The sequence below is a fragment of the Stegodyphus dumicola genome, chromosome 7 (assembly GCF_044657685.1).
Source record: "Stegodyphus dumicola isolate Sdum_Otavi_A_Nest chromosome 7, ASM4465768v1".
NCBI lineage: Eukaryota > Metazoa > Arthropoda > Arachnida > Araneae > Eresidae > Stegodyphus > Stegodyphus dumicola.
Window position 1 is genome coordinate 10,673,680 of NC_140774.1, and position 26,039 is coordinate 10,699,718.

General features: G+C 32.9%; 1 protein-coding gene and 2 non-coding genes across 3 annotated transcripts; all 3 read left to right on the top strand.

Annotated features, from left to right (window-relative positions):
* The first annotated feature begins 1,504 nt into the window (after window positions 1-1,504).
* LOC118186946 (protein GVQW3-like) lies at window positions 1,505-1,978 on the top strand. Its single transcript, XM_035357123.1, has one exon. It carries the CDS (start codon window positions 1,505-1,507, stop codon window positions 1,976-1,978), a length of 474 nt encoding a protein of 157 aa, XP_035213014.1.
* A 7,197-nt stretch (window positions 1,979-9,175) lies between these two features.
* On the top strand, window positions 9,176-9,248 carry TRNAF-GAA (transfer RNA phenylalanine (anticodon GAA)). Its single transcript has one exon. It is a non-coding gene; the product is annotated as a tRNA-Phe (tRNA).
* A 9,884-nt stretch (window positions 9,249-19,132) lies between these two features.
* Window positions 19,133-19,205, top strand: TRNAF-GAA (transfer RNA phenylalanine (anticodon GAA)). Its single transcript has one exon. It is a non-coding gene; the product is annotated as a tRNA-Phe (tRNA).
* Window positions 19,206-26,039: the final 6,834 nt, after the last annotated feature.

The window sequence follows — 26,039 nt, forward strand, 5'->3', positions numbered from 1 at the left end:
TGAAAGAACTAATGATACGCAAGAAACACTGAGAGTAAGAATGGACACGACTTTGTAGATACATTAGGTATTTTTGAAAGCCGGAGTCATGAAAAATGAGCAACGCCTTCGCCAGGAATCGAACCACGGACTTCTGGAATTCGCGCCCAGCATGCAGACCACTATACCACTAAGGCATGCTAAGAAGGCGGGAGAAATAAATTTTTAACTTGAGAAAAACCATGTCAAAATATCACAAGGCTGACTGTTTCTAACAGGATATGAGGAAGCGTTGTCACTTGTCCATAGCTGGTTACACCTGTTAGAAAACTTCATGTTCTTTCAGTGATGATGTGCGCTATGGCCACTTGTCCGGAACTGCCATGTGAACAAGTGTTACATGACATTCTTTATAAATAGTTACTTTTCCTATTTACATAAACTTCGAATCAGCAATACTAAAACTTATTTCATAAAATTTTTTAGCTTACTTTGAAAAGCTTTTTAATTGGTACTACACGTGTCTAAAGAAAATCTTTAATGAAATTAAGTCTATGGCGAACTTCCCGGATTTCCTATATATTCTACATTTCCTGTGTGGTTGTTACTTTGGTGATTTCATGTTATTTGTTTCTCCAAAATTGTTAAATCAAACTCTGATGAATAGTTACTCTGATATGCTCCAGTGTTATGAATTGTAATGTTAATGTAACCCGGATCTTTGTCATTTGTATTATATCAGTGAAAACAGTTTTGAAATCAATTTTGTATTCTAAATCCGAAATTTAGATAAATAAGAAAAATGCATAGAAATCGGTGATATAAAATCTTAAACAAATTACTAAAATATTCAACATCGAATTATTGAATTAAAACAGTGAAATATGTGTAAGGAAATGTAAATTTCTATTTAAAAAAAAAGAAAGGCATTATCAAAAATCATAATAGTTAACTACAAAAACTACATTTTTTTTTTTTTTTTTTTTTTTTTTTCCGAGCCTTCAATTAACGTAATACGCACTTTTATGAATTACGGTGTTAATCTAGGTAAAACCCAGCTGCGCAAATAAAGGAGGGAATCCATGCATTTGCATGGAGGTAAGAAAGGTTTTACTTCCTACCTCCAAACAACAATTGGCATTTGCCAGGGGAATTTAATGACCTCATAAAGTGAGATAAGTTTTCCTCTCCCCTTAAAAATTACGGGCGTCTTTACACTTTCCGATGAAGACATCAAACAAGAGTCCCCTCATTCTGCTCAGTTTTATTCTTGGAAGTCAAACAGCAGCCAACAGAAGAAGAAAAACAAAGAATTACATATCACAAGAACAACCGAAGAATATTTAATACGTAGGGTTTTTTTTTTTTTTTTTTTTTTTTTTTTCAACCTCCGATCGCACAGTATGATGGCCAGGTATGCGGCAGGTGGTTGATGTGCGTAGTAGGCGACTGCGCATCTCCTCCACACTCTCTGTCACTGGCGTATTCAACACGCCATTTTCTGTTGAGTTGCAGTCACGTAAACATGGCTGTCGCTATTGATTCTCCCGCCAAGTGTGAATTGCGAGCTGTTATTTGTTTCTTGCAGGCAGAAGGGAACAGTGCAGCGAGAATTCACCGAAGAATGAGTCGAGTGTATGGAAACAGCTGTATGAGTGATGGCGTTGTTCGTGAATGGTGTCGAAAGTTTAAAGATGGCCGAACTGATGTGCATGACGAAGGGGGTCAAGGACGCAAGTCTGTCGCTGCAGACGACATTGTTCAACGAGTTGACCAAGCGGTTAAGCAAAATCGAAGATTCACCATAAGTGAATTATCGATGAAATTTCCAAAAGTTTCAAGATCTTCCCTGTACTCTATCATTACTGAACAGTTGCGCTACAGAAAAATGTGCGCTCGCTGGGTCCTACAGATGTTGATGACCACCACAAAACTCGCCGAATGGTTGCAGCGTTTGAGTTTCTTGACCGTTACAATACTGACGGAGAAGAGTTTTTGAAATCCATTGTGACAGGTGATGAGACATGGGTTCAATATGACACGCCCGATACGAAACGACAATCACAACTATGGATGCACACAAATTCTCCTAAGAGACCCACAAAATTCAAACGAACATTTAACAACCGTAAGGTTATGGCAACTGTTTTTTGGGACCAAAAAGGTGTGTTGCTTGTGGAGTTTATGCAGTCTGGAACAACAATTAATGCAGATTCCTATTGTGAAACTTTGCGACGCTTACGGAGAGCTATTCAAAACCAACGAAGAGGCATGCTGACTTCTGGAATTGTTCTGATCCACGACAATGCCCGTCCTCACAGCGCTCGTGTAACCCAACGGCTCCTTCAGCAATTTCAATGGGACATTTTTGAACATCCACCATATAGTCCCGACCTAGCGCCAAGTGACTTTCATCTGTTCCCCTAACTGAAGCAGTGGCTTGGCGGGAAGCGCTTCCAAAATGACGTGGAGCTGAAAGAAACCGTCACAACTCACTTCTAATCATTAGCGGGGACATTTTATGAAGAGGGTATGACAAAGCTTGTCCACAGATATGACAAATGCCTCAATCGTCAAGGTGATTATGTAGAGAAATAACCTGTATTGTACATTACTTTTGGTTATAAAATCTTTTTTGTATATTCACCCGTCTTTTCTTTATAGCCCATCGGAGGTTGAAAAAAAAATAGCCCTCGGATAAGTACTTAAATAACAATAACAAATGCAAAACCTAAAGAATTAAACTTCTTTCATTAGTTACAGTATTTGAGCAAATATTATTATAACAGTATTATAAATTAAATAATTATAAAGTATATGAATTATATCTTTTGTAAACCACATCCGTTAACGCTGTTTAATTTAATATCTTTCTTTGATCATAAATTAATGGAATCTGAACTAAACTGGAAAATTTAGTGTAGGCTTGCAAACTATTATTCAGTATCAGAGTATGTTAACTGCGTGCTAGAAATGATTTTTGTTAATTAAAGTAATCAAGTAATGTTAAAATAAAAAGTTTATTAAAATTATTTATTAAGTTATTAAAGTAAATGTTTATAGAAATGATTACTTAGATATATTTGTTTCTTGTGAGTTAGACGTGTTACAAATTACATCAGTGATAGTATTAAAAGCAAATTAAAATACAATTTCATTGCTTTTAAATTGCTGAAATTAAACTGAATAAAGTTTTAATTTGGAAAGTAAATTAAAGAATTTATACCCCATTTAAGGGTAAATCTTTGAGGTATGTGATTGCCAAGAAGAGTCAATGATAAATTAGATCTATGCACTTTGAATTGGCAATGCTTTGCCAGGCCGCATAAATAATAAATGCTGTTGTAACGGCAGCGTAACGGTTGGAATGGAAAACGATAGTTCGAAAAATAGAAGACTAAATTATAGACGCTTTTTCATGCCAGTGATAAATATATATACATGTATAATACGATATACATATATAATATAAATACGATATACATATGTAATATAAATACGATATACATATATAATATAAATACGATATACATATGTAATATAAATACGATATACATATATAATATTGTTACGTTTTTCTCTTCTGACACCAGTTGTTACGTTATTTTCTTCCCTCACGTTCGTACGGGGTTCGTGAGGATTTGGAGTGAATAATGACAATACTACTTGATGAAGTATCGAAACACACTCTATTTACCAATATAAAGGCCAGTTTACATCTGTCAAAGCTGCTCGTAGCGAGCCGCTCGTCCGGGCGTTTCGAACCGAGTGAACGGACCTGTACTCTGATAGATTGTTTACACCAATCAGAGTGGACAGACAACTCGCCTCCGTTTGCTTACGAAATGGATACCGACGTCGCAGCTGCAGGAAAAAATATGCATTGAACATACAATAGATGTTCTTAGGCTGCAGTGCTTGAAGTCTGCGAAGCAGTTTCAAACGAATTAATTTCTGCTCTTGGGAGGAAAAAAAAAAGAAGAAAAAAAAATGGGTACGTGATTGGGTAGCTTGCCGCTATGAATTAGGAGTATCAAATGAACTATTAAATGAATTTCGGACGAGAATGTCCAAAGTTACAAAAAAAGTTATTGCATATCAGATACAAGAATTTAAAAGAAACTCAGTTTGAGAGAAGTTATTTAGTCAACTGTGGTTACTGAAAGTCAAATTAACAAAGTTTTTCTACTATATACAACTGTTTATTTACACCTAATTAATCATTTACAAAATAATGTAAAAGTAATAATGTGTTTTATTATTTATTAATAGAAAGAATATATTTATTCATCCAGAATCCACAGAATCAGTAGCTTTCTGTGCATGAATTAATTATGGAGAGTTCTGACTGGAACTGTGTTATTTCTAGAGAAGAATGCAAAATTAACACATGGAATATTTATTCAAAGCTACCATTAACACGACAGACGTAAACTGTATGATATCTACCTAATTATTCAGAAAATCTTAAATAAATAAGAAGTAGCAAAAAACTTGGGAGCATTACATATATTACCACAGGTAAAAGATTATATATATTATGACATAGTTCCAAGAGGAAGATATTTATCGCAAATTGTTACTTTTGGATCCTACTGAAATTGTGTTTCTGGACAACGCACAAAGTGATATCAACAAAATTAATAATCCGTAAATATACTGATTATATTTTACTTTTAAAATGCTAAAACGGATAGTTTAAGGAGATTAGAATTCATCTAGCATAATTTGTATAAAAACCTTAATACACCTTCAGTACTCGCACTCACACATCCAAGCTGAACATGTTTCACATGCTAGCGGAATTGTAACGAATTATAGCCCAGAATGTTTTTATACAAAGCAAGAAATTTAAATATCCCCAATAAAACAGATCTACATATCTTTTTCATAATTATTTTTATTTTTTATTTTTATAGTTTATCATATATTTATTGCATCCTCATGTAGGGATGCTTGTAGAAAAATGAATATAAGCTCACATAATTATAGAAGTAAAACACTTCATAAGATGCGTATGCATTAAAAAATGCCATGGTTTGGCTATCGCTTAATCTCAGATTATAGAACTATTTGTCACGACGTCCCTGCGAACGCTGCTCGGAGTAACTGCCCGGAGAGATTTTTCAACAGGTTCAAAGTAGAAACGGAAGCGCTGACTCATCTCCCCTACGTTTATACTCCGTCGAAGTGAGCGTTTACATTGTCAAAGTAATCTTAAGGAGCGACTCGCTCCGAGCCGCTCTGACAGGTGTAAACTGACCTTAAATCAGGAAGCTCCAAAACACTTTTACAGTCGTCGAAGATCTACTGTAAACACGCCGACACGATCAGCGGCACAGCCTTCAAGTTATCAGGTTAACACAGTGGAGACAGCTTCATTGCAAAGCACCAGAGTACAGCTCCCGACTCTTCGGTTCAGTCGTTCCCGGAGCTCAACACGCTCTCTAGACGATGCACTAACCGCGAGGCACTAAGAGACTCCTTCGGTGCACTCGACGACCCACTCGGCATTCGCTGGCCGGCTGTCAACTCGATCGTCTCCGCACGGACTAACTAGATGAGACACTCGCACTCTAGACGAGACGCACTCACTGGCCCTCTCGACGAGGCACTCTAGCTTGCCCTCTCGATGAAGCACACTCTCGATACTAACTGACTGACTGCGGACCAGCAGGGTTTATATAGCTTTCGGCTTGTGTTCGAGAACATTTTGGGCTAAACCGGTAAGAATTGGTTCCAGAAGGTTCTCCATCAGTCCATGGCCTATCTCCAATTTTGTCGCCAAATGGGCGATTTCTCACCAAATGTGGAAACTCTGCCTTCCCTTGCCATTTTATGGCAACCCTAAAACTGCTTTGCGGGGAAGCCATCTCACCGCGCCTTGACATTTCGTAACAATATAAATACGATATACTAGGGAGTGTTAAAAATGTAAAGTTTCTAATAAAACTAAACAGCATAAATAAAAAAGTAAATACCAGCTTAACATAAAATTCTATCATAATAACAATTTTATATGTTTGGAATTATTTAAGTATAATCATACGTTTTTAATTAAATTTAAATTGTTATGCTAAGAAGGTTTTCTAAAACTTACCTAGAAAAGAAGGATAATATAAACTGCGCTACAAATCAATATAGTATCTTCTTCGAATAATTCAGATCCAGTAATTAAAATGTTATCCTATTCTTGATGTAACTCAATATCTACCAAATAAAATAAAATAAGTTTACTTTGCAAAAATTGATTTATTTTTATTTACTTATTATTTTTAAATTTTTGGTTTCAAACGTATTTTTGCTTTTCAGGAAAAGAAAAATCGCCTGAATGATGGAAGCTCATAAAGTTAAATCCTTGAAATATGGAATATTCCAGAATTAGCATATTAAGTCAATTAGATGGAATTAATGCATATTTTAACATTATCCTTATGATTAAAAAATTTCCATATAAATTGCGAAGAGGTATCACTCAGGCATACTGAGTCAATTTCTGTGCTTACTTTTTTTATTATTATAGGGATATGCAGAGATTCGCTAAGGTAAAGGCGAAATCACCAATGCATAAAATTTTGTATTTTATTATGTATTTATTATTTTTAACCGAGAAATTGAAAACATATACATGCAGGGAAGTTATGCGACAGAAAACATGCATTATTTCCATACTAAATACCTACCGAAAAAGGAAAGCTCCTTTTTCGGTAAGGTTTATTTAATTTGCATTATGGTGAAACGAAGTACCGATGGTAAGGATGCTTTCTTGAAAGAACTTTAAAGAAAATTCGCTTATATTCAAGTTACTCATGAGGGGAAATCACAAAAACTGTCACGCAGCCAACCCTTTCACCAGTATTTGAACTCAGGTCAAACTACCAGTGTTTAGGGACTTACCGCTTGGTGATTGGTAGTCTGAAGAACTCTTGAAATTAGTCTAATGACCTGTTATGTGTTGAACAGTATATTCAAGAATATTGAAGTTACGATACTAGTACACACAATAGTGTTCTGAACTATAGATTTACATATTTGGTAAATGAGTTAAAATGTGTCTATATGTCATTATGAAATATTAGGAATATAACATAAAAATATCAGTAAAGAAGGTAATGATCCAAAACATTGTGATCTAAATGTATTAAATCATTAAGAATATCTGCTGTTGATTCAAATACCGCTGATAAATTTTATATAAATTATAAATGAACTCGTTATATTATAAAGTACAGTAACTAGAAATATAATTAGCGTGACTTAGAGACTTTTTTTATTTTTACAAATAATTTCATAAAGCCCGAAACTGGAAAATAAGCTGCATATTGAAGATTAATCTGCACCAACGAGAAACATCTTCTGTTAACTAGAGTTATGTTAAGTTTATGAAAATTATCATTTAAATACAAATTGGTTGAATAAAATACAAATATGCAAATTCTTCTTAAGAATTCAGGTTTTTAGAAAGAGTAGAAAGTTAAAGCAAAGTCAAGTGGTTCGTGGTTTTTCTTTGTTCTGTTTGTTCATCTTTCGTATATTCAGGTGGTTGAAAAAGTTGGCCATTGTTTGGTGGTGTCGGAAAGTTGGCACATAGATAAGGCCCCCCACCCCGAAGTTAAATTCCGCACACTTAGTGAACTACCGCGAAAGAAACACGTTTACGAATTTTCGAATTTACCCATGGCCAGAATTCAACCAGAACCCACGGAAGTCCGATTCCGGACTTTAATTATTAATTAGTAGTCTCGAAACTCCCTTTCTGTTCTTATTCCTTCGGTGTCCGAATAATTTTTAGAATTGTTGCTACCAAATATTATAGTAATGTACTACTATAAAAAATAAAAAAAGAAATAATGAGGAATATATATACATATTTATACATACCTCGCATTATGGAAAAAAGCTGGCTAGAGCCACAGAATTTTTAATATGAGCCCCTTGAAGCCCGAATTTTGAATTTGTTTTTAATTTATTTCATATCTTGTAAAATTTAAAGAATTTTTGTTTAACAAACTGAGCGATTTGAAAGCAAGAAGCGTTTTCGAGATCAAACATTTTTGTCTCCACCGCTCAAGAAAATCTAAATTCTTTCAATTTTAATCCATCATTTCGGCTGTTTGAAAACAATGTATTGCCACTGCTGAAATAAAATACTTTTATGACACGCCCCAGCGTGTTGCCATTCAATAAAGCCTAAGATATTTAAGTTTAACAGTTAATCCTTCTGTTACTGTGTGGACGAAGTCATTGAAAAGCGATACAAACAGTTCTTAATATTTTTTTTTTTTCTATTTTTTCTAATTTTTAATCTGATTGATGACCCCCCGCAAAAAAATTAATTTTGAAAAGTGTAATCAGAAATATTACATATTTTTGTGGAAACGTACTAGCTGCACTAATTGAAATCATTAAATATTTTTTTCTTATTTTTTATGATAACTCCTCTAGGCGTCTGACGACTCCAGCGGCTAGTTGTCAAAGAAATAATATAGAGGATATAAAATTAAAAAAAAAAAATGCACGTCAGCCCATAACACTCTTCGGAAATTCTGAAGATTAAGTTGCAGTTTTTAAATATTTTGTGACTTTGCACTTGAATCTTATATGGAGTGAGAAGAGAGCGATTACTTAATAAGAAAGCTCTAAAAAATTTAATATATATATATATATATTAGTAGGACTGAGTGCAAGAGGAGATTGGTAACTTGCCATGCTCAGCGAATGCATACAAAATCTTAACAAATCCTCTAACGTGACGCTAAAATTTGAACCGTCTCAAATTTATCCCCCTTTTTTCTTTTTATATTTTTATGACTATTTTATTTTATTTACCAGTTAAACATTTCTGATGGCCTTCCAAATAGGGCTTCAATATTTTAATTTTATAAGTTAAGCCCTGAGTTTAAGAGTATTGTTTTACAGCCCTTGGAAATTCATTACCCAATAGAGAAATCGAGGAATGTATATTACGATACATTGAAAGTACATTCTTTCTAAGTTGATCAACTATTAAATACATATTTCTTCATAAACGCTAAATGTATGCTATGATCTGTTTCAGGATGCAGTAATATTTTAACATATCCAGACCCGTATTTTTTTTTTCAATGAACAATTTATGTACTTTGCTACTCCTAAAGACAGCATTCAATCAGATAGCAAAAGGGTAGTCTTCGATAATAGCGCAGAGGATACGTGTGCCGAAATAGCTCAGTTGGGAGAGCGTTAGACTGAAGATCTAAAGGTCCCTGGTTCGATCCCGGGTTTCGGCAAGACTTGTATTCTCGGTAGTATAGTGGTGAGTATCCCCGCCTGTCACGCGGGAGACCGGGGTTCGATTCCCCGCCGGGAGGTCTATTTTTTTAAACAATAAATTCATAATTCGTTCAGTTTTTTAATCAATTAATTTGTTATTAATTTTATAATGAAAAGTAAATGTGAGGAATTTATCAAAATTTAACGAACAAAGAATAATACCTATCTGATTTTAAAGATAACTGCAGTTTTTCCTTTCCGCATATCGAAAGTGATTTAGTTTTATGTATATCAGAGTAACTACTTTAGAAAAATATTTCGAACAAACTTTTGCAAGAAATGAATCTGTAAAAGAAATAATAAATCAATAGTTACGTTAACGATTCATTTTCTGAACAGCATTTTACGGTATTTCTAGCCTGTTAAAATTTATTACGATATTACTATCTTATCTGAGTGGAAGGATCAAAACTCAGCTCATCATAGTCATCTATAAAGCATGCACCCTTAATTATTAAATTTTTCTATTTATAAATGGACATTTTAATTATTTCATATTCAACAGAAGTTGTTCACTTGGAAATGTTTTTAACTGCAAGTATATTTTTGAAAATATAAATTATCGCCTAATACTTCCCAATTTTGTTTTGACGCAAAATGGCGCTTTTAAAGAAGTAATAGATGGAAGGCTATATTTGTGCTCTTTCCGAAGAAAATTATTCGCATCTAGTTATTAAAAGACACCATGAAAGCCATGAGTTTTCGATATTTAAAGCTAAGATAGGTAATATTGTCAAAAAGAAAGGGGACAATGTCAAAGTTTGGCTTCCAGTTAAAAAATTGTTCCGAATACATATTTAAGGAAAAAAACGGAATGCTGCAAAGGTAAGATCTTTAATGTTTAAGGAAAATCCGCCAAGGACAGGCGCAAAATCATTAAACTTCTCAATGTCAACTATAAAGAAAGTGATTAATGCTGATTTGAATCTTAAAAATGCGAAAAAACATAATATGCATCATCTTTCTCCACGACATATCACCGAACGTAGAACGCGCTGCAGAATTTTTTACGAGGAACATTTATCCGGGCAAAAATGGAAAAGTAATGTCACAATAGATGAATTTTGGGTGTATTTAAATGGCTGCAATAAAAACGGATCTATTTATCTTCCCCCCCCCCAAAAAAAAACCCTTAGATTAAAAAAAAACTTAGAAAAGAAAAAAACATTGTTCAAAGAATCTAAAGAAAGTTTTTGAATGAAACTTATGATTGTTGCTGGTTTTTCATATAATAGCAAATTCAAAATAAAGAGAATGGGAAAAAATGTTGTTATTAACTCCACATATTATCAGGTACATGATTTTCAAATATGAAATACCTTCTCTTTACCCGCAGTGCCATCAATCGGTAAAAATGCATCAAGACAAAGCAAGTAGCCATACTTCGAAAATTCCACTGTTAATTTATTGGAAAAAATGGAACAACAAAAGAGGTCATACCCTTCACTCATACCCTTACTAAATCTTCTGATATATATATATATATATAACATCCATGGATTTTTGGACTTAAAAAATGTGGATTGTCCAAACGACGTTTTGGACGATGTTCTCCACCTTGGACTTTGGAAAACTGTACAAGAGGAATGGGATAAAATACCTCTTCCGATACTACAAAAGGATTTATTTGTCTTTAAACTACAGTGTTAAAAGGTAGTGAATAAGGGTTATCAAATGGGACGTTCAAAACACAAAAATTTTAGGTAAAATATTTTTGTAAATACAATGAAAATCGCCTATGAAATGTGCAAACAGCCTCTGTGTTTAAACATAGGTATTTTATATATTTAATATACTAATTAAATACTCAAGGAAAATACTGGCAGTATTTATTTTTCAACATATTTAACTGAATTAAATAATTTTAAGAAACAGTACAAAATCCTACATTTTTATTTTATTTATTTACTTAATTTTTGTCAAAATAAAGTATTCTTCAAAGAAATTTGTCACTTTATTTCTCATTTTATTCTTATTCACTGATACTGCTACAATATTTTTTTTAAGTTGCCGCTGATGAAACTGAGTACACCACACAGCTTAAGCTAATGTCCTCTTTGACCGGTACAGGGTTTCATCTAAGTAAGCTCAAATTTCCTAAAGCTACCATGAGAGAGATATTTTTTTATTTTAACTCCTTAACTAAGCCCTCTATTTTTCAGTGTCCATGCAAAAATTATCCATTTATTTTTACTATGTATGTTTAAATAGTTCAAAAAGACATAAAAGATTCTACAAATAATTTCTCCAAAATTTTGTGGTTCTTAATATTTTTATTACGCAGAATAAATGGTAAATAATTATCTGAATTATGATATTAACGCTGAGTAAAAAGAGACGTGCCATAAAACTCGAGTATTCTCATAGCAAAACATTGTGAAGGTCAACAGCATACTCACAAAACACATTGGTTATGATTGACACAATAACACGCCTAATAAATACTAATTCAGAAGTCAAACAACAAAAATCAGCGTTATATTTTCAAAATTTTCACAGGACTAGTTTCGATGGTTTTACCGAACCACCATTCTCAGCTGCAAAACCGCAAATGAACAAGATAGGAAATAATGATTAGATAAGATAAGAAAGCCTGGACAAGAATAAGCAAGTGGCGCCATCTGTTGGTGAAACCAGAACTAAAACATAATTTCTTTAAAGAATTCGAAGGCAAAGATGGATTGGAATTAGGATCGTTAACTAGAACAGAAAGATTATTATTATTATTATTATTATTATTATTATTATTATTTTTATTTTGCAGAAATTTGACTTTCGGGTTGTTTATTCTCCCATCAATAAAATTCCGAGTTCCATACTCAAGGACCCCATTTCGGATATGAATTCCTGGGATATTTATAGGATTCCTTGGCAGTGTGGTTTAATTTACATTGGCCAAACTAAGAGAGCCTTAAAATTTCGCGTCAAGGAACATGAGGCATATGTTAGAAAAAAGGAAACACAGAAGTCTTCTGTTGTCCAAAATTGTTGATCCGAAAATCACACTTTCAATTTTTGTGCTGCCCAAATTTTTCAAAAAACATCTTCCATTGGAGAACTGGATTTTCTAGAGGCATTTCACATTCAAAAAAATCTTTCTGTTCTAGTTAACGATCCTAATTCCAATCCATCTTTGCCTTCGGCCCTTAAAGAAATTATGTTTTAGTTCTGGTTTCACCAACAGATGGCACCACTTGCTTATTCTTGTCCAGGCTTTCTTATTTTATCTAATCATTATTTCCTATCTTGTTCATTTGCGGTTTTGCAGCTGAGGATGGTGGTTCGGTAAAACCATCGAAACTAGTCCTGTGAAAATTTTGAAAATATAACGCTGATTTTTGTTGTTTGACTTCTGAATTAACCTTGGTTATGATCTATGAATCACGGTTAAACTCGTGATAATTATTTTGAATAAATTGTCGACGACCGAGTTAACTCGTAATAACTATGCAAGTGGTTGATGCCAAAATGCCCATGATATTCTATGACCGGTTTTGCGTGCTTTTAATATATTGCCTTCAAGATGTACGTGTGTATACTTTCTTAAAAACATCACAAATATATTCCAGATCGTATATGCATGGCCTTGCCTGTGTGAAAGTTGAAACATTTGCTCTTCTACAGCATTATTCTTTTTAAAAACATTCCTAAAAAAACATAAATTCACGAAGTTTTGAAAGTGCTTTCTGTTGCCATATACTGACGTTTTAAAAAGTGCTTTCTACTATTTGAAATAGATATAGTTCTCTATCAAGATATTCAAGCTTCAATATTTTTTTAAAAAGTGACCTTATGATATAAAAACAATCTGATCTGTATATAATATCTAGCATCGTTAATTTTTTCAGTGAAGGGTATTTGAAAGTTACTGTGTTTGAAAACTTAATTAAGGACTTGCCATAGATGGATGAGTATTTCACCATAAAATATTTTAACGTTTTTTTCTGTAAATTGAGTTTTATCTAAGCACAGATCAAGAAGGCTGCGATTGTTTTCCCTATATATCTATATCCATATCTATCTACATATATAATAGAGAGATAGAGAGACAAATATATAGATTGATAGACAGATATATATAGAAAGAGAGGGAGAGAGAGAATACATATGAAGAGAGAGTGAGAGAATACATATGAAGAGAGATTGAAAGAGAGGATGCGACATCGTACATAGACATATCTATATAAAAAGTAGAAAGTAGTACACGAACAAGAGAGACCTATGTGGTCAAGAATTTTGCGCACTGAGCTGCAAAATTTTAAGATATTTGCAAAGAAGAGGACAAAGTTCAAAATAGCTATTGCTTAAAAGTACATTTGATATTGTTTATTATTATTTATTAGATTACGGCAAAGCACTCGAGGGCTATCTGCCTTAAGGGAGGGATGCCTTCGTGGAGGACGTTTTAAGGGAAACTGGTTCGTAAACTGGCACATGGGGAAAACCACGAAAACACCCATGCAGCGTTGGTTCTTCTCGACCAAGGTCAACGAGCGTGGTGACGTCAACGCTGTGCCTCAAAGCAAGAAGTCTCCGACTTCTCTTATCTGCTCAGTGATGACACTGAGCGGATACATCACTGCGTCGAGCGTCTGAAAGATGAATGCCACTTGTGCGAAACTGCAATTTGAGCATGTGTCGCACCACACACATGGGGAAAACCACGAAAACACCCATGCAGCGTTGGTTCTTTTCGACCAAGGTCAACGAGCGTGGTGACGTCGACGCTCTGCCTCAAAGCAAGAAGTCTCCGACTTCTCTTATCTGCTCAGTGATGACACTGAGCGGATACATCACTGCGTCGAGCGTCTGAAAGATGAATGCCACTTGTGCGAAACTGCAATTTGAGCATGTGTCACACCACTTTGCGTTTGTAAGAGGGGGGTGGTGAAAAACGAAAGTTAATATGAGAAGAATAGTCAAAAACTAAGTTGTTTAAAAATAAAAACATCAAAGCTGTTTTGGTACATGGTTATTTTAGGACATCATCGCGCAGGCCTGCTGCTAAATGTAATAGCCAGGTCTAGTTGAGCGATTTTCAGTTCAAGCCTGTATCCACTTTATGGACTTTTTTTTATAATACCATTCATTCACAGATTTTCGAAATTCCTCACAGCTCAAATTTAGCCGGAGACCTACAGAAACTGGTTTCAATACGTTTCAGCTTTGAACTGAAATGTAAGCAGAGGTAATTTCAAATAAGACGAGCTCTAGTATTTTAATTTATTATTTAGCTACTTAAACACAAATTTATTTGGTACAGTTTCGTTACCGGGACCGTAAAAAAATTGCCAAACTGTAGTTGACGCCAATGATGCCAAAAATAATTATGGTAACCCTAACGCAAGGAAGGAAATATAATAGTATATAACTATATAAGAATATTGTTTTAATTTAGTGAAATGTGTCATGTATTACATTTTTTCAATTGCCATTTATAAAAAAGTAATAAAACGGCTAAACGGAACTAAAATTAAACGGGAGACACGAAATTCTTTTATCTCTTCCAACACTGCAGGGAAAATTTTAGTTTTTTGTGTAAACGTCTCTTCGTAAATTTAGACAAATAATGTAGGTGCTGTCGGTCAGTGCTTCGATAACTTTATTACGCAATTTAGCACTGTCTCACGGACGTTCTGCGGTTTGTGTATGACACCCACTTTATATTTATCCACGAAATTATATTTGTGGTTGGCAGTAAAATATTCAAAGCCCACATTTCGCAATACATCTGACTTAGATGATTTCCAATGATCAGTACAAATAATGTTTCCTTCGGCAGTATTTTTTTATAACATCCAAAGTTTTCGCCGATCGGTTTGAAACAAGTAAAAAACGTTTATTTGATTCTCTTCACAACTCTTCGAAAACCCACTGTGGAAGAATACACTTATGCATTTGTAACTATACTGGAAATTTAAACAAAAAATTTGAGCAAGTAGCCTTTATGAAATATTCAACATTTTGGGGATGAAATAAAAATTTTTGACTCATCGCAAAACAAATATCAGTAAATTATATTATGTACATAAAAAAAAAAAAAAAAAAAAAAAAAAAAAACATAAAAGTTATTAAACAAATTAAAGTAAAGTAAAAAGAACAAATGATAAAAGACCTAGAATCGCCAAAGTCGAGATAAAAGTGATTTACTTAACCCTTTAACTGTCAAGTTATTTTGATGATTTGGGTATACAAATTGTCAAATTTTTTTATGGCAAAAATCAAATGTTTAGTACAAAATAAAATATACTTAAGTAATTCAAAACTGATATTTTGAAGTACATGGGTAAAATTTTTAAAGTTTTGTAGCCACTGCATAGTTGCTTGAGGCAGCTGCCACTCAACATGGCAGTTGTAAATTTCGCTTCTAGTGGAATATTATTTTCTAAAAATGAAAAAAAATCAATTATTTTCTAAAAAATAAATAAATACTCGTATAAGTGAATACCTATTAGTAGATCAGTAATTCAGTCTTGTGTGGTACAACTGGAAACACTTTTCCAAGCACAAACCAACTCCACAATCACTACACCAGAATCGTGTTTCCTTCCTTATCTTTTCCCCATTTTTATCCTTTTTCGAACAACACACTTTGCACTGTCTTGTAGGCGCACGTTTCGCAGGAGTAGGAGGAATATGGGATATAAAATGTCGTTCAGTAAGACGGGCAGGGTTATCTATTGTAGGTGTTCTGCTAACATTCTTTTGTCCAGAAGCTTCATCATCATATTTATGTAAAAGCTCTTCTACAACTTGAATTCGAAATTCTAAAAATGTAATACGTTTCCCTACTACATTTTTATAGAGCAAATATGAGTTCCAGACAACCTTGTCTAGTAAATGTAAAAGTATCTTTTTCTAATATCTTTTCTGATGTTTCGGATTGTTGGATGAAAGGATATTTCCTGATCACAGCGATCTACACCACCCATAGTTAGACTGTAATTAGAAACAATCTTCGGCTTGAGTATATCTCGATTTTTTTATTTTTGAGGCTGACCATGGAAGTATCATGAATACTGCTCATCAAACACACATCCTTCATCTTCGGTTGAAGAATCTAAATCATATATATAACGTTTCAAAGAATTGAACGTCATTTTACAACAAAAAGATCTCATGTACTTTGCACCAAAGAACTTATAACCTCTAACCTTTGAAATCTTCAGTAAAGTGCTGTCATCTATTGAATTGAGCGCACATTAACTTTTCCCGAGATACAGTCGGGTTTGACAAAGAGATGAAGCGGAAATAAACGTCTCCCGATATATATTCGTGTATAACAATACGATGCACTCAAAAAAAAAAAAAAAAAAAAAAAAAAAAAAAAAAAAAAAATTACCCCGAGTAGTACTCGGGCGTGACATTTTCGAACACCAGTGCTGTGCCCGAGATTGTCTCGGGTATGACAGTTAAAAGGTTAATAGCCATCACCTTTCTATTATTTTCCATACCTAACAATAAAGTTTAAAAACGAAAAGAGTGTGAGCGATACAAAATACAACACGGAAAAGCAATCGTCACTTGAAAGGAAACGTCACTTTCGCCAAACTGAGAGATAACTGATTCTTATTTGGCTTCTAGCCTGTTTACCAAATGAAAATGGTAACCCGATTTCACAGAAACGCAATTCTCAGAATTGTTCCGTTTAACGTTATGCTTCGGCAACAAATATCGTATATGATAGCGCTTTAACATTGCTTATTCTCAGAAAAGATTTTCGTGCATTTCAATAATCTTGCCATATCCGCCGATTTTCAACGTAGGTTAAGCAATTAACACACCTCATGCAGGCGATTGTTCTAATCCGCAGTTATATTGTGATTAATCTTCAACTGGAGTTTATAAAATTCAATAAATAGCATCTTCTGGGACACAAAATATATGAATCTCCAGGCTGTAAAATAGGAGAATTTCTGATCCTCAAAACCGGATGTTCTTAATCATATCTTCTTATTACAGAATTTTTTAAGGCAGCGCCATTTTGCTGTTGAATTACCGCTAAAACACAACTTCTTCTTGCATAATTTTCTATCATGAATGACATCTTTTCTTTGAAAACATTCTCTTGCAGACTTTTCATCCGTCGTCAATTCCCATTTTGTTAGACCCACAGCGATATCAAAAAATTAAACCAATATTTCAATGATGATTTAAACATCGAGAATGAAAAATATCGTCTGTTCTATGGGTGTGGTTTGGTTTATTGAGATTACGGCAAAGTCCACTAGGGCTATCTGCCTAAGGGGAGGGATGCCTTCGTGGAGGATTTTCTAAGGGAAATTGGCTCGTATACACGTTACACAAGGGGAAAACCACGAAAACGCCCAGCCCGTTCGCGGCATTCGAACCTCGAACCGAACTAACAGTGTTCAGCGACTTTACCGCTCGGCCGCTGGTGGGCTATCGTCTACTCTAAATTTACTCGCAGTTTTGGATTAAATGGGCACGCTTGGTAGATTTTGCGCATACATTTTAGCTGCAATTTCGTACGGTCCCTTAAACGGAAAAGTACGATTTAATTTAATAATTTATTTACTTCTTTACGTTTTATTTCATTCTAATTATTGTTTCATTATTATCTTATTTGTTTATTTCCCTGTTAAACTTTCCTGGTGACCTTTCATAAGACATCGCCCCTTTTAATTTTAGAAGCTAAATAATAAATTAATTTAATTCTAGTCTTATTTGAAATAACTCTGCTTACGATTTCAGTTCAAAACTGAAAAGTATCGAAACCAGTTTCTGAAGGGCTCCGGCTAAATTTGAGCTGTGGTGAAATTCGAAAATCTGCAAATGTGAATATATATATATATATATATATATATATATATATAAAAAAAATTCAGCACTGTAATTTGTAAAAAGACGTAAATCGTTTCGGCTAATCTTTGGAATATGGTAACAGGTTGTTTAGCGACATTTTGGTGAGGCGATAAAGGTTACCAGATAGGACTTTAGCAGTGTTACATGGATCAAGTCAAGAGTGTGCGCAATGCCATTTTTGTGCAATTCTGGGATGTTTTTTTAAGTGACAATAGGTGGACGTGTACATGGATGATACCGTGTATGGGTAATTCTTAAAAACGCGGCAAGCAGTGGGCGATTCTGCACTTTCTCCTAATTTCGCACCTAATCTTCGTCATGATTAAGCACTTTTGTTCCATAAAAGTTCTAGCATAAGCATAATTCGACTAGCAGATTGTTGGAAAAAAAAAATGTTGAGTAAAAAAAAAAAAAAAAGAAAAGAAAAAGAAAAAAAGAAAGAAACTAGCATGTTGCTGTAGCAGGGTTGGTCGCCAAATTTTCGCCAAGAAATCGCCAAGTTACCATAATCCAAAGATTAACCAAAATTTCTTTGTATTCTTAGTAATTAGTTGTTAAGATCTCTGATAATGTCTTGAGTTTATGAGCCATGTTCTACGGTCGGTAGAAGCTTTTAAAACGGAGGGATCAAAAATCGAGATTAAAGAAGGAAAAAAAAATCCCTCTAATAACATATATGAACTGAAATAAGTTTAGTCTTTTTTAAAGTGGATTGACCATTACTTATATTTTTTTCAAACAAACGCTAATGTTTCAAATAAACTCCAAATGTTTCCTAATAAATACTTCTCACTAAATGTTTTTCTAAAACTCTTCCCTAATAAACGCTAAATGTTTCTCATTATCAGTTACATTGCTGTTTCAGAATCCATCGAACTTTCACACATCCGGCTACGTATTAGGGGTAATCGATTGATACCTCCGTGGTTGGAAGGGAGGGAGAAAAACTATATTTTTGAACCCATTGGAATGAACAGTTTCTAGCAGTTCAATAATAGCGTTTTATTGCCTGTGTGCCGAAATAGCTCAGTTGGGAGAGCGTTAGACTGAAGATCTAAAGGTCCCTGGTTCGATCCCGGGTTTCGGAAAGTCATGCATCCTCGGGAGTATAGTGGTGAGTATCCCCGCCTGTCACGCGGAAGACCGGGGTTCGATTCCCCGCCGGAGAGTTTTTTTTTAATGTGTATATATTCAATTAATTCCATATTCAAAAACAGCTTTGAAGATTTGGTTTTGCTAAAATTGAATAATCAAATTTTATCTATTCAGTCTATCCGTTTTATGTACATTACGATAACTTTGGGAGGTTGGGAGGGAAGAGAAAAGTAACAGATCTGTTAGAAAAAGTAGATTTCTCTTTTAATTTTCTTTACTGCGTTTTACGTTACCATCTAATTATGATTCATGAACTTGTAGAGACATTAGGTATTTTTTGAAAGCAGGATATTTGTTCAAGAAAAATACTGGAAATGTTTATTTAACAGTTTCTGACAAATTAATTAACTTTTATGAAACATTAAAGTTTCAGTGACTTCAGTGAATTTTATTTTCGTCAAACGGAGTTTTCTAGGAAAATTTTTAGCACCATTTTATTTATTTATTTATTTTTTTATTCTTGTTCGTTGTAAGAGCTGAAAATATTTTTTCAGTTGCTGTCGATGAATGGGCTTTAAAATAAGTTAAATTATTAAACATTTTTTTTTTCTACAGCATTTCTTTGTTTCAAATGAATTTTTAAAAACGATGATTTTTTTAAATTCTTGCCATTCATTCTAAAATCCGTTCCCCGTCAAGTCATTTTCAGCTACTTTCTTGAATCAGCTTGGAAAAATTCAAAGCGGATGATATTGTAATGTAAAAACATTATGATTTTTCTATTTCAGAACTCAGCATCTCGAAACTGATAGAGCCATTTAGAATTTTTTAAGACATGGCAGCGGCGAATCAAGAGGTGCTCCCTCTTAGATCCTAACTCCCCCGACCTTCCAATGTACTAAATATATTTAGTATACTTAATTCTATTTATTCTTGTTTTTAGTGTAATTTTTTATATTTATGTATTTTTCTGACCTTAAGGCTTAATTTATTTATTACATTATATTAAAATTGTTTTCATCATATACTAATTAATAACAATTATTATTCTAATATATATATAGTAATGCTTGCATCGATAAAAATTATATATTTAACAGTCTATGCTTAATATGTTTTAATATATTTATAGCGCACGCCGTGTTATGCATATTATTATGTATGTTATTGTATGTATAAGTCTTATTATGTGGTTTATTATATTATTATTGTTATTATTCAGTCATATTATTAGGCATGTTGGCATCATAGTTTATCGACAGATTATAACTATTATAGAACACGTAGAGTAGATATTTAGATTACAGTATTTTTTTCATGAATTTTTCAGAATACCGACTAATATTATTCTACACTGATTGTGCTCTGCACGAAAAATAACTTTTTTATACAACTGTCTGTATCTTTATTGAATACATTAATATTACATTATTTTTTATTTTATTTTATTTTATTTTATTTACTGCTATGAGAACTACTATTGAACTACAGTTCACTGTATTATAGACTGGGTTATTATTGACTCTATTGTTATTACTACTGTCATTGACTATATTGCTATATAAGGTATTATTACAATTACTGTACGGAACTACCTACTAACGACTATACGACTATGACAGTAGACTTTGACAATTATGAAGACTATGGTGATAACGACTGTAGACTATGATGCAGTATCAGTTTTTTTTTCCTATGGATTATTGCATAATGCAATGTTTTCCCCAAATTGTGCAATGTTATTGTTTAGTAACATGTTATTACGAGAAAAATACGTTTGAGCGATATGTCCAGAAATAAATAAAGGAATTATTTATCGTAAAAAATAACACACGTGCAATAAATAAATAACATTTTAAACGCAACCTCACAATTTTATATTGCAAATTAACACCTCGAAAAGTTTACTTAAAATCCCCAAAAGTTTAAAAAATTTAATTTAAAAATGCAAACATAAAAAAATTGAAATATTAAATCATTAATAAAGAAATCATTTAATATTTAAAAACATGCAAATTTTTCATTATAACCCATTCACACGAGACTTGTAACAAATATTTACTTCAAGCGGCAACACATTTTTAATCTGAGAGGAAAATACAAATAATTTTACTGAAACTAACGAAAACCTCTTCCAAGAGTTTGGTGAATATGAAATTCAACTTAGTGTAATTTTACTAAACAGTTGTTATGAATTTTGATACAGATGGACCAAGTCACTAATTTTATATCTTATGTCTTATGTAAAATACATTAAGTGCAAAGTTAAACTTGCGACTGTATTTTATACTTCTAAATATATATTTTTTCTTCAGATTATGTTATTATGATTAGGCGTTCTATCTGTTTTTCCAGATTGTGCCCTTGGCATTCAGTAGATATTCCACTGAAGATCCGTTTGGCTTTTCCCCTCAGGTGAGAATATATTTTAAATATTGGTCGGTCGGACCTTCCAGTGCTAGCCTGACGTATTTTCCTGTTACTGAATGAAGGTACTTTATAAACAGGGAGAAAAACCTCACATTCTTCCCCACTAAGGTCTATTGGGGAGGTGGAAAACTCAATCATCAAGTCCTGTTGGTGACGAATTATCGTCCACTACCACCACTTGTAGAGCTATCGACTATTTTTGTAATTAAGAACGTGCTAAATCAATGAAGCCCTCGCTGGGCTTGGAACTCTGTATCAACAGACGTCAGCTGGAAGTGCTTGAGAAACCGTAAGGAGGAAGACAAGATCTCACAAACAGTTTAATGCAGGAACTTCGAAATTTATCCCTCTGGAAATCTTGTTTATAACTTGTGATAGCTAGCTTGCATAAGTACTATTTCACATTAAAGCGTCTGAATATCATTTTCTGTAGCTTCATTTAAACTCAATTCAAGAGAGCTCTCTCATCATTCTAGCTCCAAAATATAGTTTTCTATTGGGGGGGAAGGGGTATCTAAAAACTGAATATTGTGAGTTGTATTTGTCTTTTTAGTTGGTATTATTCGATTCGTAACACATTTATGGTCATTTTACATTTTGTTTGCTACCTTTGAAACTCTATAACGAAGCTGATATTCAATGCCTTAGTTATCTAAATTAATAAATAATAGTAAATTATAAGTTAATTTCACTTTTATTTGAATTCACTCCAAATTTATTAAAATGCCGTTGCATTTAATTATTAATGTGTTGTCCGGCTGCGAGATTTATAAAGTGATGTAAAAATAGTTAATAATTCACTAAAATTAGTGACTTGGTCCATCTGTATCAAAATTCATAACAACTGTTTAGTAAAATTACACTAAGTTGAATTTCATATTCACCAAACTCTTGGAAGAGGTTTTCGTTAGTTTCAGTAAAATTATTTGTATTTTCTTCTCAGATTAAAAATGTATTGCCGCTTGAAGTAAATATTTGTTACAAGTCTCGTGTGAATGGGTTATAATGAAAAATTTGTATGTTTTTAAATATTAAATGATTTTTTTATTAATGATTTAATATTTCAATTTTTTTTATGTTTGCATTTTTAAATTAAATTTTTTTTTTAACTTTTCGAGGTGTTAATCTGCAATATAAAATTGTGAGGTTGCGTTTAAAATGCTATTTATTTATTGCACGTGTGTCATTTTTTACGATAAATAATTCCTTTATTTATTTCTGGACATATCGCTCAAAGGTATTTTTCTCGTAATAACATGTTACTAAACAATAACATTGCACAATTTGGAAAAAACATTGCATTATGCAATTTATAAAATTAGTTCTAAGTACAAAAATATCCTTAATTTTAAAGTAAGGATAAAATACCACCTTATCTACATCCGTTCTTATCTCCGTATGATTCCTCAACCCTGCCTCATGAATGAAGTGATAAATAAAATTTTTTTAATAAATATAAAATTGGAAAACACAAAATAAAATAAAAAGCAACAAAACGAGTTAAGAAGTAGAATTCCCTTGATTATTTTCTCTTCAAATAGTTTTATTCCGAATACAAATACAAAATGTATTTAAAAAAAAAAAAAAACTGACGCAGCATTGTTGCATTTACCAAAACAAGTAAATAACAAATGTAATTCAAAAATTTTACTAAAGTTCAATTACAATTGATATTATGTGCACTTATTAAATTTCTTCTGTGAGATTTGTCATATTTTTCATTGCAGATCGGATATAGCAAAATTTGTTAACTAATTTGTTTAACTTTGAAGTTTCTAAAAATATGAGAATGATATGGGATTTTGATTACAATCAAATAATTATTGGACACAAACGCTTCCCAGCGTACCTGAAAAGATTTAATTTACAAAATAATAGCCTTTGTAGTTTTTGTAGTGTTGAAGGCAAAGCACGACAGTTCGTCGAAGACTGTGTATTATTGCGACATGTTAAGGAAAAACATGATAATATAAAGGAATTCTACTGCCGCAGGAAAGAGTTTAGATTAATAAAGGATTTGATGAATTTTATAAATGCCAATGGAACAATATTGGGAATTTTGATTTGATATTTTTCGCTGCATTTTTGCTTTAATCTGTGTTGGGTGTGCTGCGCTAACCAATGAGGCCGATTATTATCGGCCAGGAGGGCTGCCGCACATTCCTACATTATACAGTACAAATTCCGTAATCTGGACTCGTCAGGACTTCGGCGATTCCGGATTTCCGGTTTTTCCGGATTATAGATCATGGATTTAAATGTGGTAAGATGGCATGCAGAAATTATACAATTAAAAATATGAAACCGTAATTTATGAAATAAACAGCAATTATGATCTAAAGGGGATCAAATTTTACAAAAAAAAAAGCTTAATATTTATTTGTTTATTTTATTAAACATTTCTTTCAACGCGCGCATGCGTAATGCGCGTAATGTATGCGCGCGCATTCCTTACGCGCATGCGTAAAGGAAAAAAAAGTTTGTGGCTTTGAGGTTCGGATTATAGATCATTCCGGATAATGGAGTCCGGATTACGGACTTTATACTGCATTACATTACCACATACATTCATTGCACTCCTGTTAAATTATACACACTTTTTGCTACATTTCATTTAAACTTTTTCCTCAAATCATTCTAACTTAATTAACCGAAATAACTAAATGTAGGAAAATGGGGAACTCATTAAAATTCAGATTTCGTTATTTGTTCAAAATAATTTTTTTTTTTTTTCAAATTTGACATTGCCAAAACATGAATATTCTAGTCATTTAAAATACTTCTGTGACTGGCAGTATTTGACAACTACCAACGATTGCGAAAATGAATGTATGGTATAGCAGTCCCACATACAAAATTTCAGCGTTCTGCGGCTACTTGTTTTTGCGATATACATACATACCTACGTACGTTTAAAAGTTAGAAAAAAATCCTTTTGAATCCCTTTTAAATTTATTTTGCAATTCGTTTTGGAAAAAAAAAGCAGGGCTTTATTCTGTGCGTATGTACAGATGTCCCGCAAATAACTCCTCCAGGTGGAACGGGAAACCCGTCAAAATGGATATTTCCATTAAAATATATTTTCAATATTTCACTGGTGACTTCGTACAGGTAAGTAAAAAAGGGGAAAATATGCTCTGCATTTTTTTTGCCTAGGTTTTTAATTAATCTGAATTACAAAATATTCCCACTCCCTCCAAACAAAAAATTTTCTCTATTGTTCATGTGCATTACCTCAGCATAAAACTACAAATGACTATTCCAAACTATAAGGGCACACAAAGGAAACTCAGTGCTAATAATGGTTACCAACTCTAACTAGTTTATCACAGTTAAGGAATGAAAAAGAAACAAAAGGCATAGCATTTCTCAGAAACTTTGTAAACAAAAGGTTTCTCATTACGAGTCGCATAAATTTAAGAATGAAAATAATTAGATGTGATAAATTAAATTCAAGACCTTTTCTAATTCTCTTTCTGTATTTGTTTTCTTTCTTCTTTTTACCCAGCAAAAAGTTTTATTCTTGATATTATGTTTAGCTCTCAGCAACAGTTTGGCATATTTGCTCTACGTATGCCAGGAAATAACCTTGACACCCATATCAGATTGTCTAACGGTATCAGGCATACTCCGCTATTATAGCAGTCACAGATGTTTTCCTCTTGGAGCTATATAATCATAAACATTTTATTACTTCGTGTTATCTGGTAAGAGTATGAAGTGTATGAATTAAAGAATATTACAATGTTATGATTTCCTCCTGAGAATCAAGTGTCTGTAGCTACAATTTTTTCGAGTCTTTTCGCAAAACCTATAATTTCTCTGTACGTACTGCGTATTGAAACTGGAAGGCGTGACACTGATTTTGATTTCTTTCTTTAGAAAAAGTTATAGTTTGATTTCATGTTCTTTTCTATTTGTTTTTCATTTTATTTATTAATTCATTTAGTATTTAAATATATTTTCGTTGTAAATAATATGAAACTCTTTTTCAGTCAGAATTTTGGAAAATGGAGCAGTCACGCATTTAAAATATAAATATGTGTGTAAGAAAATTTCAGTTAAGTTGAAACTAGGCATTGCAAAAGTACCGATTTTCTACAATATGTAAAACAACGAAACTGTGTATCACCAAGGTGTAATATTCTTCTGGTGCAGACACGATAACAGTATCTTTACCACCGCTGAAGATTGTTAAATTTTCATTCATTTTATGCAGCACGTTTTTATTAACTTACCTGTAATTAAAATCAAAGGCTATGATGTTATGTTAAATAAACAACAATAACAAACTACTGTTTCTTTGACAATTCAAGAAGTTGTGAAAAATTTTGGGTATTTAGTTTTCCTACGTCTTGTTCCTTTCGTTAATTATTATTTCATCTTACTTTTGGAAG